The sequence below is a fragment of the Lissotriton helveticus genome, chromosome 5_2 (genome assembly GCF_964261635.1).
Source record: "Lissotriton helveticus chromosome 5_2, aLisHel1.1, whole genome shotgun sequence".
NCBI lineage: Eukaryota > Metazoa > Chordata > Amphibia > Caudata > Salamandridae > Lissotriton > Lissotriton helveticus.
Genome location: NC_136066.1, coordinates 4,156,951 through 4,175,200, shown reverse-complemented (window position 1 = coordinate 4,175,200; position 18,250 = coordinate 4,156,951). Strand labels below are relative to the sequence as shown.

The 18,250-nt window shown below is 50.1% G+C and overlaps 1 protein-coding gene across 2 annotated transcripts in view; it reads left to right on the top strand.

Annotated features, from left to right (window-relative positions):
* GLE1 (GLE1 RNA export mediator) overlaps positions 1–18,250 on the top strand; it is a 171,872-nt gene that overhangs the window by 100,792 nt on the left and 52,830 nt on the right. For both annotated transcript variants that reach the window (XM_078646606.1, XM_078646607.1), the window contains one exon: positions 7,370–7,499. In XM_078646606.1, the coding sequence (XP_078502732.1) occupies positions 7,370–7,499 (130 nt within the window). The remainder of the gene's footprint in view (positions 1–7,369; positions 7,500–18,250) is intronic.

Sequence of the window (18,250 nt, the reverse complement as noted above, 5' to 3'; positions counted from 1 at the left end):
AAAGCCTTTTTCGTTCAGCTTCCTTGTATTGTTCAACCTGCCTGTAAAACTATCACCTGTGCCAGGCTTGCTTGGTTCCAGGAAATAAATGCAACTAAATAATATTATTATACAAATCAGATTGGTCTGAGTTCAGTCTTTGAGTGTGCAACATCATTTGCTGATCGAGTGTGTACCACAAATGCTTAACACTGTCCTCTGATAAAGCCTTACTTCTCACCGCCACTACTACAAATAGAGAGTGAGGTGCCTTCTAACTTTACCTCTGCCTACCTTTGGTGTTCCACTGGACTCTGTGCACACTGTACCTCACTTTGGTATAGTATAGACAGAGCCAGCTTCCTACACCCTCCTGCAGGTATTTGAGGAGGCCTTCGATAAGGGAATCCTCCCTCCCACCATGAGACAGGGCGACATATGTATGATCCTGAAGCCTGCCGGGACAGCTGTGAACCCCCTTCCTATCGCCCAATCACCATGATCAATGCTAACATGGAAGTACTGTGCAAACTCTTAGCCTCTCGCTTGGGACCTCATATGCCGCACCTCGTACACGAGAACCAATGTGGCTTCATACCACGCCGCAACAGAGCGATTAACTTGCACCGCCTAACCCACATTATGTAGGAAGTGAGACACCGGGAGGAGGAAATGGTACTCGTATCTATAGACCTAGCTAAGGCATTCGACACGGTCGACTGAGGTTACCTTCTAGAGGTCCTCAGGGTCGTGAGGCTGGGACCCAGATTCTGCTGGGTCAAAATACTATATACACTGAGCCTTCAGCTCGGATGATATTGGGGCGGGGGGGATCTGAGGAGTGGGTGTATGAAGCTGGCTCTGTATATACTGTACAAACGTGAGGTATAGTGTGCACAGAGTCCAATGGAACTCAAAAGGTAGCAGAGGTAAAAGTAGATAACACCTCACTCTCTATTTGTGGTAGCTTGGGCGAGCAGCAAGGCAGTATCAGAGGACAGCATTTGTTGTACACAGTCAGCAAATGAATTTACACACTCAAAGACTGAACTTAAGACCAATTGTTTTTGTACAAAAATATTCTTTTAGTTATTGTATTTTTCTAGAACCAAGCAAGCCTGGCACAGGTGAGTGCTACATACTTTGCAGTAAATATACAGTTTGTAAACAGTTCGAGTTGTATTTGTATATGCACTTTGTTTGGATTACAGTACTGGTACTGAGAATGCAACGCTTTGGAAATACAGTCCATATACTTTGTGTAGGCTTTTTAGTAAAATTACAGGAAAGTTACTTTTGAGATTACTTTTCTTACACAGTGTAGTATGCCTGGATACTGCACTGGGACATTTCCTGCAAACAGGTCAATAAAAGTGTTTTGGTTATTTTGTTACAGTTTAAAAAATGTTCATTGATTTCCCAACTCCACACTTAGAAACTTTTCACAGAAAAACAGTCAATGTTATCCTATGGAGGAAAATAGTGTAATCGGTTTAACTCCTTCCATGCTTGTGATGGAAGCACTCTGCCACGGGTGCGCTGTGCTTATGACGGAGTGGTTCTGTCACGCCCCGGCCGCTCCGCCCATGCGGCTCTGATTCCCCGCCTGTGCGGGCGAATTTGTGAGTGGGCAGAGCCGTGACGGAGTGGGTCCGTCACAAGCATGGCGGCGCTGCGTGAGCCCCCTCACCCCCTTCCCCCCCTCACCTCCTCCTCCCCACTCAGCTCCGCGGCGGAATTACCGCCGCTGCCAAGATGTTAAAGGTAAGTACTTTGTTGTGGGAGTTGGTATTCTGGGATTAGACGCAGGGGTCCCCCGGTGTCAAGGATGCACCCTCAGCGGCACTAGGGCGGCTGGGTGCAGAGTGCTGAGGCCCAATGTTGTCCAGTGGGCGCTAGGGGGCCTCCGGTTGGTGGCTGCTCGCAAGCAGGCTGCTGGGTTGTGGAAGCAAAGCTCCTGAACTTAAGCTCGGGGCGAATGGGGGTTTAGGCCAGCACAAAAGCTGCACCCTCCGTGGCACTGGGGCGGCCGGGTGTAGAGTGCTGTTTTGGCGTCTGGCCCCTGTAGCTTTCAATGGGGAGTCTCCGGTTTGCAAACACATTGCATGCTCGAGAAGAAGGTCATCTGGGTGTGACCACCACTTGGAGAGGAAAGTTGGGGGGTTGGTTAGGCACCGTCGGTTGGGCCACCCAAGGCTGTCGGGTGCAGGGGTGTCTTTTAGGGGTCCAGAAACATGTCTGGTGGTGGCAGCTGAAAGCAGCCACCCAGCCTGGACACTAGTGGTAGGTCATTTTTCAGGGGGCATCTCTAAGATGCCCTCTGTGTGCATTTTTCATTACTTCCCACACTGGCATCAGTGCGGATTTACTGTGCTGAGGAGTTTGATACCAAACTTCTCAGTCTTCAGTGTAGCGATTATGGTGCTGTGGAGTTCGTAATGACAAACTCCCAGCACCATATACTCTTAATGGCAGCACTGCACTTACAGTGTCTAAGAATGGACTTAGAAACTGTAGTGGCACAGGGCTCACGCACCTGTACCCTCACAACCAGTATAGTGCACCCAGCTAGAGAGGTGACTGATCTATGCCAGGGCAGTGGGTTGTAGGCATCGCACACAACAATGTGTGCCATGTTGACTCTTCCATTTGTTCTGCACCAAGACACGCAGCCTGCAAAGGCAGTGTGTGAATTTAAAGGTACAGGACCTCTAAGGGTGGCTCAATAAGTGCTGCAGCCCTTTAGAGACCTCCCTGGTCACAGTGCCCTTGGTACCTGTGGTGCCTTTTACCAGGGGCTGACCTGTGGCCAGAGATGCCAATTGGATTTTGGTTTCAACGCAGTTTTAGGGAATGAACACAGGCTCTGGGTACCTGAGTAGTAGGAGCCCAGGGCACACTCAGTCAAAGCACATCTGCAATTCAGCAAAACGTGGAGGCACACCATGCAGAAAGATGGCACTTTCTCACAGGCGGGCAAAGGCGGATTGATGAAAGGAGTGCTTACCCCAATGCTTACTGTCCATTATGATATACTGTATAATGCGCTCCTATTGGTTAACCATGTTACTGATTCTGACTTCTCACGCCGGCCTCGGCTGCATAGAGTTTGTTTAAAGTGCCAACAAACTATTGCATGCTGTAATGTTGTTTTTTTCATCATGAAAAAATGGAAAAATAAAGTTTAAAAAAGTGTATTTGAATAGTTTTGTTTTAAATATGTATACATTCAGGCACTAGTACCTTTATTATTTAAGCTTTTCTGATTTATATGGCTTGGTCATATTGGGGATATCAGTTCCAGATAATAGCGAGATATTCGCGATCAGCGGCAGTGTGGTTCCATTCTGGTTCGTTTGCTTCATATCATTTACCCCTAATTCGTTGCCAATAAATTATTCGGGGCCTCTTTCTTCTGACTAGATCACTCTACAGGGCCTTTGAAGGACAGATGAAACATTAGGACAGTTGTAAACTATAAGGAGAATGACCGCTGTATATTTTAAAATGACCACTCTCTGTTCCTAGTTGTGCTGAAATATACATCCTACTCTGACACGAGGTCCTAGAGGGGCCGAGTAGAGTAAGGACAGTTGGATACTACAAGGATGGCTATAACCCCATGTTTTACAATGTGTAATGTGCAATATTATATTACTTTGCTATGTTATACCTTGTGATGTATGTGTTTTACATATTTACTGAGGGAAGAATAAATTACTTAAAATCCTCAAGAAGGTGGACTGATAGCGATTTAGGCCATAGAAACACGTCAACGATTTTCTGTCCATATTTACTCTGCACCGAACGATTGTGCATGAGATAGGCATTCATAATTGTACAGTGACAATAGTGACTTTGCATAAGGTTCTTAAAGACAGATTAATAAGTCTTTTTTTTTATTGGCCAATCTATATTTATTGTCAACATGTTTCTTATTCATAAGCATGTTTTTTTATTGAGAAATGTTAAACATTTTTTAAATAAGTTTTTTTTCAAATAAAATAATTTGTAATTTATAGTTTTTGTCACGTGGGATTAAGATGTCTGCACAAATCACACACAGGTTGGTTCAAATGTGTTCCTCTCTTCTTGAAGCCAGACAAACCCATCCAAGGAGTTTCGTTATATTCTCAAAATGGGTACATTTTTAACCCATTTTGAGAATTTAACGAAAGAATGATGTAGCAACGTTTGCCATTTTTGCTTCATAAAAAAAAAGGCCTATCTATCCTGTAAATTGAAATCAAATTTTAAATGCGGTATTAATTGTATATATCTGAATCATTTATAATGGAACGTGAAGGTAATATATTTTATGCTTTGCAATATTGTAATGGGTTTAATTAACTACACAATAAAGAATTTCAATTTCCATCCAAGGAGTTACCATTCACTAAAATGTGATAAACTCCATTGCAATTCCCTAGAATTGACAAGCCCAGCCGGGCAGTTACCGTTTGGTAGCTGAGTGAGTCCTTTTGATTTCTGCTACCTTTGATCTGCATCCTACTACTATCTCAAATATTCTAGGCTTAATTGCATCTGCTTCTTTGTGAATAGTGTAGAACTGTATAAGAACTATGTGCTTTGGCAAGGAATTGGCAGCGTAATTGCCCTATAATTGCAGCTGTAATCTTAGCAGTGGCAAATACGACTTCGCTTGAGCTGCTGCTGCTGATGGCAGTGCAGATGTATCTTTCCGGCCAGTCTAATGGTGAGCTTTCATTCTGTGGCCCTCAAAGAAGAATCTTGCCGCCTGGTGCAAGGACAGGAGTCTTGGCATGGGCATGGAGAGCTATGCCATGCTGATCACTTTGATTGTCTGGCCGGCCTTGTATTATTCCACTGTGGACTCCAATAGTTAGGACTCCTCGGAGGGGCTCCATGTCCTCTCCCCGTTGGGTTTCTGTTCCAGCTGGAACTCTCCGTTGATGTTGCCATTTCTTTCTGGCCTCTAGTTCTGCACCAGGGGACCCTTGCCCCCTTGTGGCTGTGATGACTGGTCACCTTCCTCCTTCTCTTCCATCCGGTTGTCTATCAACTGCCCTTTAAATTGGTTCCTTCGGAGGAGGGTGTGAATCCCTCCACTGCAACCAATGACAGCCCTTCCATGGCTGAATCAGCACAGGATTGGGTGCCTAGGGAGCAGGTCTGTCTGTCTCAGGGCCACTATTATTATTGTGTTTTAGTTGGGCATCTGGATTACCTCCTTTGGGTATATGGCTCTCAGATGTTGCGCTGTACATGACTCGGTGTCCTCTGTTGTGTCATCAAAGATGAACAGTATTTTTTTACTGGCAAAATGGGAAGATAAAAATATGGAGTGATATGCAACCAGAATGTGCTCTCACCTTTTGATATTGAGATAGGTTTTAGATTTTGTAAGAAGGATGGGAAGATATTGAGGGAGTTGACACAAGGGAGTCCTGGGCTGCACACAGAAGGCTCCGGAGCAGTCGGTGGTAACTGCACGGGTTCAGAAAGAAGAGGAAGGAGCTGTTGATCGTAGATAGATGATGTGGGAGCAGTCCGCGATATGGATGCTGGTAGATTAGCGAGCTGTCAGAGGTGGCATGGGTTCACACACAGGATGAGGGAGATGTCGATGGCATCTTGGATGCAGGCAGAAGAGAACTGTCCATGACATGGGTTCTGGCAAAGGGTGAGGGAGCAGTTGTTGACATGGTTACAGCCTGAAGAGAGCTGTCGGCGTGAATGCTGGCAGAAGATGAGGGAGCTGTCTGCATGGATACAGATGAAGGTTAGGGAGGTGTCGGCATAGATGCAGGCAGAAGATGAGGGAGCTGTCTGCATGGATGCAGGCAGAAGATTAGGGAGCTGTCGGCATGGATGCAGGCAGAAGATGAGGGCGCTGTCGGCATGGATACAGATGAAGGTTAGGGAGGTGTCGGCATAGATGCAGGCAGAAGATGAGGGAGCTGTCGGCATGGATGCAGGCAGAAGATGAGGGTGCTGTCGGCATGGATACAGATGAAGGTTAGGGAGGTGTCGGCATAGATGCAGGCAGAAGAAGAGGGAGCTGTGAATGGCGATATGGGTGCAGGCAAAAGATGGAGTTCTCAATTGCGACTTGATTGCAGGCAGAAGATGAGGGAGCTGTGTGCATGGATGCAGGCAGAAGGAGAGGGAGCTGTGTGCATGGATGCAGGCAGAAGATGAGGGAGCTGTGTGCATGGATGCAGGCAGAAGATTAGGGAGCTGTCGGCATGGATGAAGGCAAAAGTGAGAGCTGTCTGCATAGATGCATGCAGAGCTGAGGGAGCTGTTGGCATGGAGGCTGTCAGAAAACAAGGGAGCTGTGAATAGCGATATGGGTGCAGACAGAAGATGAGGGCGCTGTCGGCATGGATGCAGGCGACGGTGCATGAGCTGTAGGCATGGATGCAAGCGAAGGTAAGGGAGCTGTCATGGGTGCAGGCAGAAGATGAGGGAGCTGTGTGCATGGATGCAGGCAGAAGATGAGGGAGCTGTGTGCATGGATGCAGGCAGAAGATGAGGGAGCTGTGTGCATGGATGCAGGCAGAAGATGAGGGAGCTGTGTGCATGGATGCAGGCAGAAGATGAGGGAGCTGTGTGCATGGATGCAGGCAGAAGATTAGGGAGCTGTCGGCATGGATGAAGGCAAAAGTGAGAGCTGTCTGCATAGATGCATGCAGAGCTGAGGGAGCTGTTGGCATGGAGGCTGGCAGAAAACAAGGGAGCTGTGAATAGCGATATGGGTGCAGACAGAAGATGAGGGCGCTGTCGGCATGGATGCAGGCGACGGTGCATGAGCTGTAGGCATGGATGCAAGCGAAGGTAAGGGAGCTGTCATGGGTGCAGGCAGAAGATGAGGGAGCTGTCACTTGTGACATGAGTGGAGGCAGAGTTTGAGGCAGCTGCTTAGGGACATGCGTGCAGGCTGAAGATGGAGCTGTCAGTAGCTACTGATGCAGGCAGAGGATGAGGGGTCTGTCGATTGGTGACATTGGTGCAGTCAGGAGGAGGGGGGGGGTCTGCTGATCGGTGGAGATAGAAGATGAGGTTGCGGTCAAATGGCGGCATGGGTACATGCTGTGGATGAGGGAGCTGTCTGGTGAAGTGGGTATAGGCATAGAAGGAATCGATTGAAAGCGACATGGCTGCAGACAGAAGATGTACAAGCTGTCAGGGGTGTCATGGATGAAAAGGAAAGAGACTGGACATAGTTGAAAAGAGAAATACATAAAGGTGATGAGGATGACCCAGAAAGGCCACAGCCTTCAAGGGCGCTCTGTTCAGGCCCAACAGTGGCAGTAACTGTGTCTTACAAACCTGTAAATTGAATAACATGAAATGGTTTTGTTGAATAGTGTTCGCACTGACCTGTCTTTCTCCTGTAACACAGGGCCCTTGGATACCAGGTAGAAGATGGCAATGTAGAGCAGCAGGACAACTTCTTGAAACGGATGTCGGGAATGATCCGGCTGTATGCTGCTATCATACAGCTGCGATGGCCATACAGGGATAAACAAGGGGTAGGTATGCTGCGCCCCAAGGGCAGCACTGAGTTGTGTGGGCTGATTCACTGTGGAACACCTGCCATGCCCTCCTTCATTCACCTGTGAAAAGGCTTCATTCACATTTGTTTTCAGGGGATGCCTCTCTTCCTAAGATTGTCATGTTTAGCAGTGAAGCAAGGCGAATGCCTCTGAGTGGGTACAGAAGGGACTTGGCTCACATGATTGGATAAGAAGGCACACTTGCATTCCCATGGTTGGGTAGAAGGAGGCTCTGTATCTGAAAGAGACTATTAGTTATAGATTCCTTACCTTAGAATTACTCCCAGGCTTCAGACTGGATCAGGAGAATTTTTCTTCAGCAGTATCCCTGCATGTCGGTCGGTGACGTCGGTCGAGTCTGCATATGGCGTCGAGGTTGCTGGGATGACGTTGCGGTGCCTGCTTAGATGCCGCCCCTGCGCCCTGACGTCTGTTCTTTCTTTTTCTGCTCCAGCCTAGCGTAGATCGGAAGAGAGCTGCACCGTAGTCAATTCTTCGACCTTTGTCGGTCTTTTTTCTCGATTCTTCAACTCCTGGTGCCCGAGGTATGTTCCATCGTCGGATCAGATTCAAGCCTTGTAACTTCTGTCACAAGCTGATGTCCGTGACTGATCCGCACCTTGTGTGCCTCTGGTTCCTGAAGCGCTACCACGTCTCAAAGTTTTGCTCCGACTGTCTGCCCATGACCCCGAAGTCTTTAAGGGAGCGGTCCAGAAAGCTTTTGGAGGCCTGACAGTCGGCTCTGCGTCGCTCCCAGTTTTGCTAAAGGGGAAGGTCTTGAGACTGGTCGAGGAGCCATCATACCCTGTCTTTGCACTCCTCGGGTAAGTCGAAGCACAAGAAGAAGATGGAGCAACGTCGCACTTCGCATACCCCCCATACCCGCTGTCAGTTCACTGATACGGGACCCGGAGCCACACCGATCCAAGGCTCCGTCTCCGTGCTCCCCCCCCCCCTTTTCCAGGAGCCGGGGTGTCCCCGGTCCAGCTTCGTATGTTTGTAAAAGCCCTCCACCATGTGTTTAAGCAGCCCGACTCCACTAGTGCACTTTTGGGCCTGCGTAGCTGGTGGGGGTGCTGGGCCTTTGATTCCGGTGGCTCCGGCCCCGGCACCGGAGGCTCTCCGTGGATCCAGGCCTGGATCCGGATCGATGCCGCTCGACCTTCCTCTGCACTGGTCTCGCCGGCTCCAGCAGTGCCCCCAGCCAACATCGTCCCCATCCTCCTCCCCAAGATGGACCCAAAGCCGGATCGACGTCTCATCCGACGCCAGAGGGTACTTTTGTTCCCTTGTTCATCCCAGGTGTTTCTTATCGCCCTGAGGGTGGTGAGGAGGACTGGGAGGGGTCACTGGACCCTTTAACTGACCAGCTGGAAGAACCAGATTGTAGAGAAGAATTGGGTGACGCAAGTGGTCTGGATACCTCCCCAGATCTTGGCATGCTTTCTCCCCCTACCGTGGCTACGGAGGAGGGAGCGTCCTATGCAGTGGTGGTGCGCAGGGCAGCCGAGGCTTTGGGCCTGGAGCTCCCTACAGTGACAGTCCGGACTAACCTCCTGACAGAGGTGCTTCAGCCGGCGGCAACTTCTTCTGAACCCCTCTTACCCTTCAATGAAACCCTCACAGACGTCCTTCTGGGCATTTGGTCCAAGCCCAGTACAGGGGCTCCTGTGGAACGGATGTTTGCCCATCGCCCGCCTCTGTGCGATCCCATTTTCCTCATCCAACACCCTTCCTCCAAGAGCTTGGTGTTCCAAGCCTCTTCTTCCAAGGGTGCATTCCCTTCTCACCCCCGTATAGTGAATCGAAGGAGCTGGATCATTGTGGGAAGCACATGTTCTGTTCTTGGCGCTGCAGTCTGTGAATACCCCATGCCTCTTGGGCTGCTATACCCATACAGTCTGGGGTACAGTTGCACAAGTGCTGCCTCAGTGCCCAGACGAGTCCCGGGCCATTCTCACAGGCAGTGGCAGATGGGAGAGACGCTGCAAAATTCACAATCTGCTGTGGGCTGGATACCACCGACTTTCTGGGCAGAACGATTGGCACGTCGGTAGCCCTTCAGCGCTATGCCTGGTTGAGGACGTTTGGTTTTTCAGGGGATGTACAGTCAACCTTACTGGACATGCCCTTCGATGGCCGTCGCCTGTTTGGTTACAAGGCTGGAGCGCTTTAAGGATTCTTGGGCTATGGCCAGATCCTTGGGCCTAGCTGCGGCCTCCCTTCCACCACAGTCTGCCTTTCGTGGCTACAGAAGGGGCACCCCACCACGTCCAACCCAGTCCAGCCACAGACCCACACAAGCTGCCCAGCCTCTGCGTGGCCGCAGACGTGGGACACAGCGACAAAGGTCGGGAACCAGCGGGTGGGCCAGTCCACCCTTTCCCCCACTGCAGCAGCCTCCAAACCCTCCTAGTCCGACCTTTCAGGTTCATCAGTGGACAGTGGGTGGCAGGATTTGCTGTCACCTCCTCCACTGGAAATCTATCACGTCAGACAGGTGGGTTTTGCAGATAGACCAAATGGGCTACTCCCTGCCCTTCAAGACTACCCCTCCCTCCATGCCACTCTCTTTCGATCGTATGTTGGAGGATCACTTGGCGCTTCTCAGCCAGGAAGTCTCTCCTCTATTGGCCAAGGGAGCTATCGAGAGGGTCCCATCGCCAGAAGTAGGTCATGGTTGCTATTCCCGCTACTTTCTCGTGCCCAAGAAGGACAAAGGCCTGCGTCCTATCTTAGACCGCAGGGGAGAAGTTCAAAATACTAACCTTGGCTCAGGTCCATCTGCCCTCAACCCTGGAGACTGGATGATGGCGTTGGCAGGATACCTATTTCCACATCCCCCTCCAGCTAGCCCACAGACATTACCTGCGGTTCACTGAAGCTGTGCGCATTTTGAGTTCACTGTGCTCCCTTTTGGCCTTACCAGTGCCCCTCGGGTGTTCATGAAAGTGATGGCGGTGGTCGCAGCTCATCTGCGCAGATCAGGGGTTCCAGTCTTTCCCTATCTCGACGACTGGCTTTTGAAGGCGGGCTCGTCCCAGGCTGTCATCTCCCACCTCCAGACTATGGTGGACCACCTGCAGTCACTGGGGTTCACGATCAACGTGCCAAAGTCACACCTGACTCCCTCTAAGTCGCTCCTTTTCATCTGAGCTGTTCTGGACACAGTGCAGTTTCGGGCCTATACTCCAGAGCAGCAACTGTGGGATATTCAGGCTATGATACCGATATTTCAGCCTCTATCCTGGATTTCGGTGAGAATTACCCCAAGGTTGCTGGGCCTCATGGCCTCCTGCTGGTGGATCACGCCAGATGGTATAAGCAGGCTCTGCAGTGGGACCTGAAGTTCCAGTGGGCACAGCATCAAGGGAATCTCTCCGACTACATCCAGATCTCTGAGGGAACTGCACAACAACTTCAGTGGTCTTTAGTGAACCAGGATTGGGTCCGAGGCAGATCCCTCTCCCTTCCCCAACCAAACTTCACGGTGGTCACCAATACATCACTTATGGGATGGGGCGGCCACGTGGGAAAGGCGTAGATCAGAGGAGTCTGTCCTCCAGTGGAGTCCGGGCTTCATACAACCTGTTGCAGCTTCGGGCGATTCACTTGTCACTAAAGGCACTCCTTCCCTCTTTCAAGGTGCAAATAATAATTTGAAAAACACTCACCCAGCTTTTTGTGGGAGTAAGCCTCACCTCACCCGGCAATTGCTCGGTGGTAGAGGCCCTGCTCTAGTAGTGAGAAAAGAACACAGGGGGACAAAGGGTAATCACATTATCCTACTATTGTGCCCCTAGTATGCGCACACTAAAAAAATTCTATCCAAAGACCACATAGCATGCCACTCAGAGGTGAGGCTCACTCCCACAAAAAGCTGGGTGAGTACTTTTCAAATTATTAATATATTTGTTCCCCTAAATGAGTACTTTATGACAAAGGGACAGTCGAATACAATGTTGAAATGACTGTGTGATATGATTCACCTATTTGTTTTGAGCACATTTTTTCGCCGTTCCCCATTGCCTTAAGCTGCTTTATTTTCACAATATTCTTTCCTTTTTCTTAGGGATGAAGAAGTAGCTTTCAAACTACCTACACATGAGATACATGTCTGGTAGGGTGGTAATAAACCACTGATTTCATTTTTTCAGTCAAAATGTATTAACACAATACTTCTTGCATTTAAGGTTTTTGCAGTAGCACTTTCACATACAAGGTCCTGAAGAAAGCCGAGCCAATGAGCTTCACGGCTGAAACATGTCGACCCCACTTGTAGCCAATAGATAGTTCAAATTATTCTATACTATCAGGCGGTTTTTAACATATAGCATCAGGACAATTCCTAATAAACATATTTTTTGTCCTTTTAGTCATTTTTATTACAAACACGTTTATCACTTGCACTGCACTCAATCAGTCCTCCCATACCTTGAACAAACAAAGAGGATGAGACTGTTTTGAGAGTAGGAGGCCCTCTATCTATGCCTAAGTACCATCTTTGGCTAGAGGTGACCCCGCTCTCCTGGTTTTCCAGATGACGAAGTTCCGCCAAATGGGTGGGCTGATGGAAACCATACTCAAGCCTGAGATTGTGCGAGTTATGTACCATTGGTGAACTGTAGTTGCTCTTACATTGGTGGTCTTTCTATCACACCAAACAGACCAGTTCCCTTCCTGTAGTTAGTAGAGTGGGGTGGGGTCATGAACCTTTTGTCAGGAGGCTTGTCACCTTTGGACATGGCTAGAACATCAGGGCATTACCCTGGTGGTTCAACGCCTGGCAGGTTCTCTGAACGCCAGGGCGGACAAACTCAGCCGCCGGTGCCTGGGGATCACAAATGGCGTCTTCACTCAGAGTTGGTGCAATGTCTTTCAGCAGTGGGGAGAGCCTTGGTTAGATCTGTTCGCCACCGAAGAGAACGTGCAATGTCAGCAGTTCTGCGCGTTGGAGTTTCCAAGGAGGCACTCGCTCGGCAACACTTTTCGTCTCGAGTGGAGCCTGGCCTCCTGTACACCTTTCGCCTGTTCTACTTCTGCCCCCAATGTTGCAGAAAATCAGCGCGACCCGGCTCAAGTCATTCTTGTGACTCCGGACTGGGCACGAAGGGTCTGGTACCCCGAGCTCCTGAGCATGGCCATCAATCCTCCGATCAGACTGCCCCTTCGGGAGGTTCTTCTGTCGCAGCAGCAGGAGACCGTCCTCCACCCGAACCTGTCCAGCCTCCACCTCCTTTCGTGGAGATTGAGCGGCGACAGTTGACCGCTTTCGACCTTCCTCCCGAAGTCTGTGATGTTATCTTGGCAGCCAGGCATCCCTCCACTAAGACTATATACGCCTGCAGATGGAATAAATTTGTGGCATGGTGCACAGCAAAGGCTGTGGATCCCCTTTCTGCCCCTCTTATTGAGGTTCTCTTGTTCCTTCTTTCTTTGACCCAGCAGGGCTCTGTAGTGGGCACTCTAAAGGGGTACCTCTCGGCCATTTCAGCCTTTCTTAGGCTTCCTGACCAGCCTTCTCTTTTCAAATCCCCTGTTTTAAATTGCTTCCTTAAGGGCATTACTCATTTTCCTCCTGTTTCCTTCGTAATGCCTCAGTGGAACTTGAACTTGTTGCTTACATATCTTATGAGCGCTCCCTTTGAGCGCTACATAAGTGTCCTCTCAGGCTTCTGACCTTAAAAACTGCCTTTCTGGTGGCAATCACTGTTGCACGCACGGTGAGTGAGCTCCAAGCACTTTCTTCTAAGCCTCCTTTTCTGGCTGTTCATCCAGACAAGGTTGTCATTCGAACTCGTCCATCCTTCCTTCCCAAAGTGGTTATTTCTTTCCACATTGGACAGACCATCCCTTTGCCCACATTCTTTCTGCCTCCGCATCCTTCCAAAGGAGAGCCTCCACGGTCTGGATCCGAAACGTGTGATTTCATTTTATTTGGATCGCACAAAGCAATTCGGGTGGATGACCAGCTCTTTGTTGGCTACGTGGGTGCTGAAAAAGATCAGGCCGTGCACAAACAGACCATCTCTAGATGCGTCGTTTTGTGCATCAAAGCTTGCTATTCCTTGGCAAAGAAGGAGCCTCCAGTGGGGCTACGTGCACATTCCACCAGGGCGACGGCAGCTTACCACTGCTTTGGGACGGGGAGGCCCCCTCAATGACATCTGTCAGGCAGCTACGTGGACATCGCTGCACACGTTCACAAAACACTACTGCCTCGAGAGCCAAGTCCAGAGAGGCGGCTTCTTTGGCTGTTCTGTTCCCTAGGACTTTCTGGTGTGAACTTGGTTTGCAGACCCACCGCCGGGGTTTGTATTGCTGGGGTATCTATTCTAAGGTAAGGAATCCACTCTGTTTCCTTTCTGTACCTGCCCCCTCACACTTCCCCCATCCCCGCCACTGCTGCCCCGGACCGCCCCTCTACCCGTTCTCCCGCCTCCCAGCTGAGCCTCCCTCCACTCCCCTCCCCTATATAATGCAGACCTCTGCGCGGTCACACCAAAGGCAAGCCCGTCTGCGCCTATCCGCGCCTGGATCGCGCCCAGTGCCAGAACCCCTGGCCCCCGCGAGAGCCACGACACCCGACGATGCAGACTTCCTCCACGGACTCAACACCAGCCGATCATCGAACTGAAACCAGGCCAGCCTGACACGCACCCACGGACCCTTCACCTGCTGTGACTGCATCTTCACCAGCCGCTGAACACCTGCACTTCCAGATCCACACTGACCCCATCACCACTCTTAGAGAAACACTCGTCAACAGACCTCCCCATTCATTGACGCCATCTCAGACATCGTCCGCCCGCATGCTCTTGCGTCCGCAAACGACATCCTCCTCGGAGACCTGAATTTCCACCTTGAGAACTGTGAGAAGTTGGCCTGATATATAATGTTCACTATTCTAGTGAACACTTTGTATCAGTCCAAACAACCCTTATTGATGTTTGGTTGTAAGTCAACCTGATAGACCAGCTATCCTAGTAGCATGGACACGTGCAGTCTTTAGACTAAACTCTAGAGGGCGTGTTAAGCCAGCTGTTTTACCATCACATTTACCCCTTGAACACCAAGTGAAAGGACATCACACAAGTTGTTATGAAAAATAAAGTGTATTTATTTATAACAAGACTACCCTGGCTCTTTATGAGACAGGGAGCTAAGCACACAACAAAACTCTTGAAGAAATACTTAGTCGCACAATTTACACGAATGCCCGAGGGGCACGAAAAACCATATATTACAAAAGTGGAATGCGAAATTACTAGCAGGTAAGTACTACTCTCATGGACTTTAGAAACGCTAGGCCTACAATGCTGAACCCTTGGATTAGAAGCAGGAGGCCTAGGGACGTCGTGTGCAGAGTGGGAACTCTCACGCGTAATGCGGGACAAAGTCTATGGATCCTAGTAAATGCAAAAGTTAGTGTTCTCGGGCGAACCCGACTAGGTAGGTCAAAAACGAAAGTGGATCTAGACACTTAGAGAGTTGGTCTACGCTGGAGCACCGGGGTACTCGGTTTACCTAGCCCAGGGGCTGCGGCTGCATAGGGTTCAAATGTCGTCGGATTTCTTCGTTGACGAACCAGGAGCCTGAAGTAAAAGTTGCTGGCAGGCGACCAGTGAAGATGTTCCGGGCTGATCCAAGGACTGGATCAGTTGAAGAAGAGTACCTGTAAGCAGAGGGGACCAAGTTCTGAATCACTAGCCAGTGATTAGGTGGGCACCAGGATGGCACCGGACGAGGTCACTCAGCCAGATGAAGAGGTGACGCTGGATTCTGCTGCTGCACGGACCAGGGCGCTGATGTCGACCAGGCTGGAGGTCTGCGAGCTGTCCCACGTCGGATGTCTGCTGCTGGCGATGCTGGATCCGGTGAAGGAGGCAACAAGCCTTGGCTAAGGCAAGTCCACGTGGAGACACAAAATGGCGTCTGGGATGGACCAGGAGGGTCCGAGGAAGTTCCCCTTCAAAAGGAGACAAGGGCCAGTCCAGAGGAGCTAGACCAGCGGTGAAACAAACGTAGGACGTCGTCTGGGGGGTCACTAGCCAACGGGCAAGTGACCTGGACAACGCGGTGAGCAGCAAAGAGCAGAAGGGCCCCACGCAGATCTCGTGGATGCAAGGGGGCTGAACTTCGGTGCTGGAGCTGCTCAAGGTCGGGGCTTCTCTTACCCCAAAGCACTCAGTCGAGGGTCACTCCGTGGTCGTGCTGGACAAGCGTCGTGCAGTCTTGAAGATGGCCGGTCCCTCGAGGTCTCGTCACACCCACGAATCTCAGCTGGGCTGATGATGCAGGTAGAGGTCAGAGGTGCCAGGGAAGCCGGTTCTCGTCGAGCTGGGCAGTCTTGATCCGGAGGAGAGACTTACAGCAGACCGCGATGCTTGGATGGTGCCTGCTGCTGCAGGGTGACTACTCCTTAGTCACAAGGGAGAAATCTTGAGAAGTCTTGAGTTCCTTTCGTGGAAAGTAGTTTCAGGATTCAAAGATGATCTGATTTGGAAGGGGGCCTGCTCCTACCTTTATCCTGGGAAAGGGGGCTGGCACGCGACTAAGTCCTGCCCTATGGTTGGGACTAGGAGGGGGGTGGTTACACCTCTCTCCTTTGGCGGGCTTTTCCCCAGCTCAGGGGCTGGAGTGCCCCTGGAACTGGTTCAAGCCGGCCTATGCACAGTGAGCACCGGGGTGCCACTTGCAGTCACCTTCCTCTAAAGCCCTGCCTACCTGGGATACACAAAATCCTGTCTGGGATGGTGCTGGCACCGCCCCTGACAGGAAACCCTTTGTCCAGGCCTCCGTTGCTGGAAGGACTCCCAGCAGCAGGAGGGCAGACTTGTGTCTCGGTGGCAGCATCCATTTTGTGGAGCTGAGGCTTGAGTTAACTTTAACCGGGGTTACAGCTACATACATGTCGTGTCCCTCTAGAAGGGTGGAATGCTAACCCCGTCGCCAGAATTGACGAGGGGTTAGTATTCCAATTCGTATGACACCTTACTCGACATGTTTTGATAAAGCGATACCAGAGTTGGCATATAACCGCGAGGATTATAATGCATTTAAGAGTATATGGTATGCGTTATCATGGAACAGCTATTAGGACTTGGTTCCGCAAGCTGCAAACGGGCTCAGCTCATGCCAGAGCACCATCTCACATTATTCCAAGCACTCTGCCTTCAGGATTGATAAGGCCTGCCATAGGAGTGACTGATAGGAATATATGCGTCCGTTTTAGGGTTAGATATAGGAATACAATATCTAAAGCAAAGGGTGTGTACACCACCTTGCCCAAGCTGTCAAGCAGCCAGTTGAGTCTGTTTTAGTTAGTCAGCCCAGGGGTGGCATAATACATGCTGCAGCCCCTGGGAGACTTCTGGGTGCACCTCTGCCCTGGGTACAGGGACTTGGAGAGGGCCCAGTGCCAATTCAGTACCTGGGTACAATTTGGAATAGAGAGAACAGCTAGGCTGTGGGTCTGATTAGCAGGCCCACAGCCAGGGAAAGTCGTAAACCAGTGAAGCAAAAAGCAAAAATCTGGGTGATCATAGGATTGCAGACCCTACTCTCCTACATGACCCCCCCCCCAAACTTTGGGACAATAAGCTAACCTTGACCAGGTGAGTCTTCTTGCTCTAAGTGGAAATACCTGGAGAGCCCATCAGCATTGCCATGATCAGTACCAGGTCTATGCTCCACTGTAAAATCCATCCCCTGTAGGGAAATGGACCACCTAAGTAGTTTGGGGTTTTCACCCTTCATCTGATTTAGCCACAAGAGGGGCTTATGGTCGGTCTGAATCTTGAAGTGAGTGCCAAACAAGTATGACCTCAACTTCTTCAGGGCCCACACCACAGCAAAGGCCTCCCTCTCAATAGCTGACCAATTTTTCTCTCTGTGGGTCAGCCTTCTGCTAATAAAAGCAATGGGCTGGTCGTTACCATCAAAATTCAGCTGAGATAGAACAGCTCCCACACCCAACTCAGAATGAATGTTTTGGAGTAGTCTGGACTCTTTAGGATAGGTGCTGTGCACATGGCCTGTTTTAGGTCATCAAATGCTTTCTGACAGCTTGCTGTCCACTGAACTTTCTTTGGCATCTTTTTACTTGTCAGGTCATTAAGTGGAGTCACAATGGTCCCATAATTCTTGACAAATTTTCTATAGTAACCAGTCAGGCCCAAGAAAGCTCGAATCTGAGTCTGGGTGGTTGGAGGAGCCCAGTCCTTGATGGCCTGTATCTTGCTCTCCAAGGGTTGAACCTGGCCTCCACCTACAAGGTGGCCCAGGTATACAACCTGTGTCTGCCCTATCTGGCACTTAGTGGCCTTGATAGTGAGACCTGCCTTTTGCAGTGCCTCCAACACTTTCCTCAGGTGGACCAGGTGATCCTCCCAGGTGGAACTAAGGACAGCTATATCAAGATATGCTGCACAGAAGTCATCCAACCCAGTGAGAACTTGATTCACCAGCCTTTGGAAGGTGGCAGGTGCATTTTTCAAACCAAAGGGCATTACCACAAATTGATAATGCCCACCAGGGGTAGAAAATGCTGTCTTGGGCTTGGCCTCCTCAGCTAACCTGATTTGCCAATACCCAGCTGTCAGGTCAAATGTACTTAAGTAGTTGGCAGAAGCCAATCTATCTATAAGTTCATCTGCTCTTGGTATTGGGTGGGCATCAGTCTTAGTGACTGCATTGAGTCCTCTGTAGTCTACGCAAAACCTCAT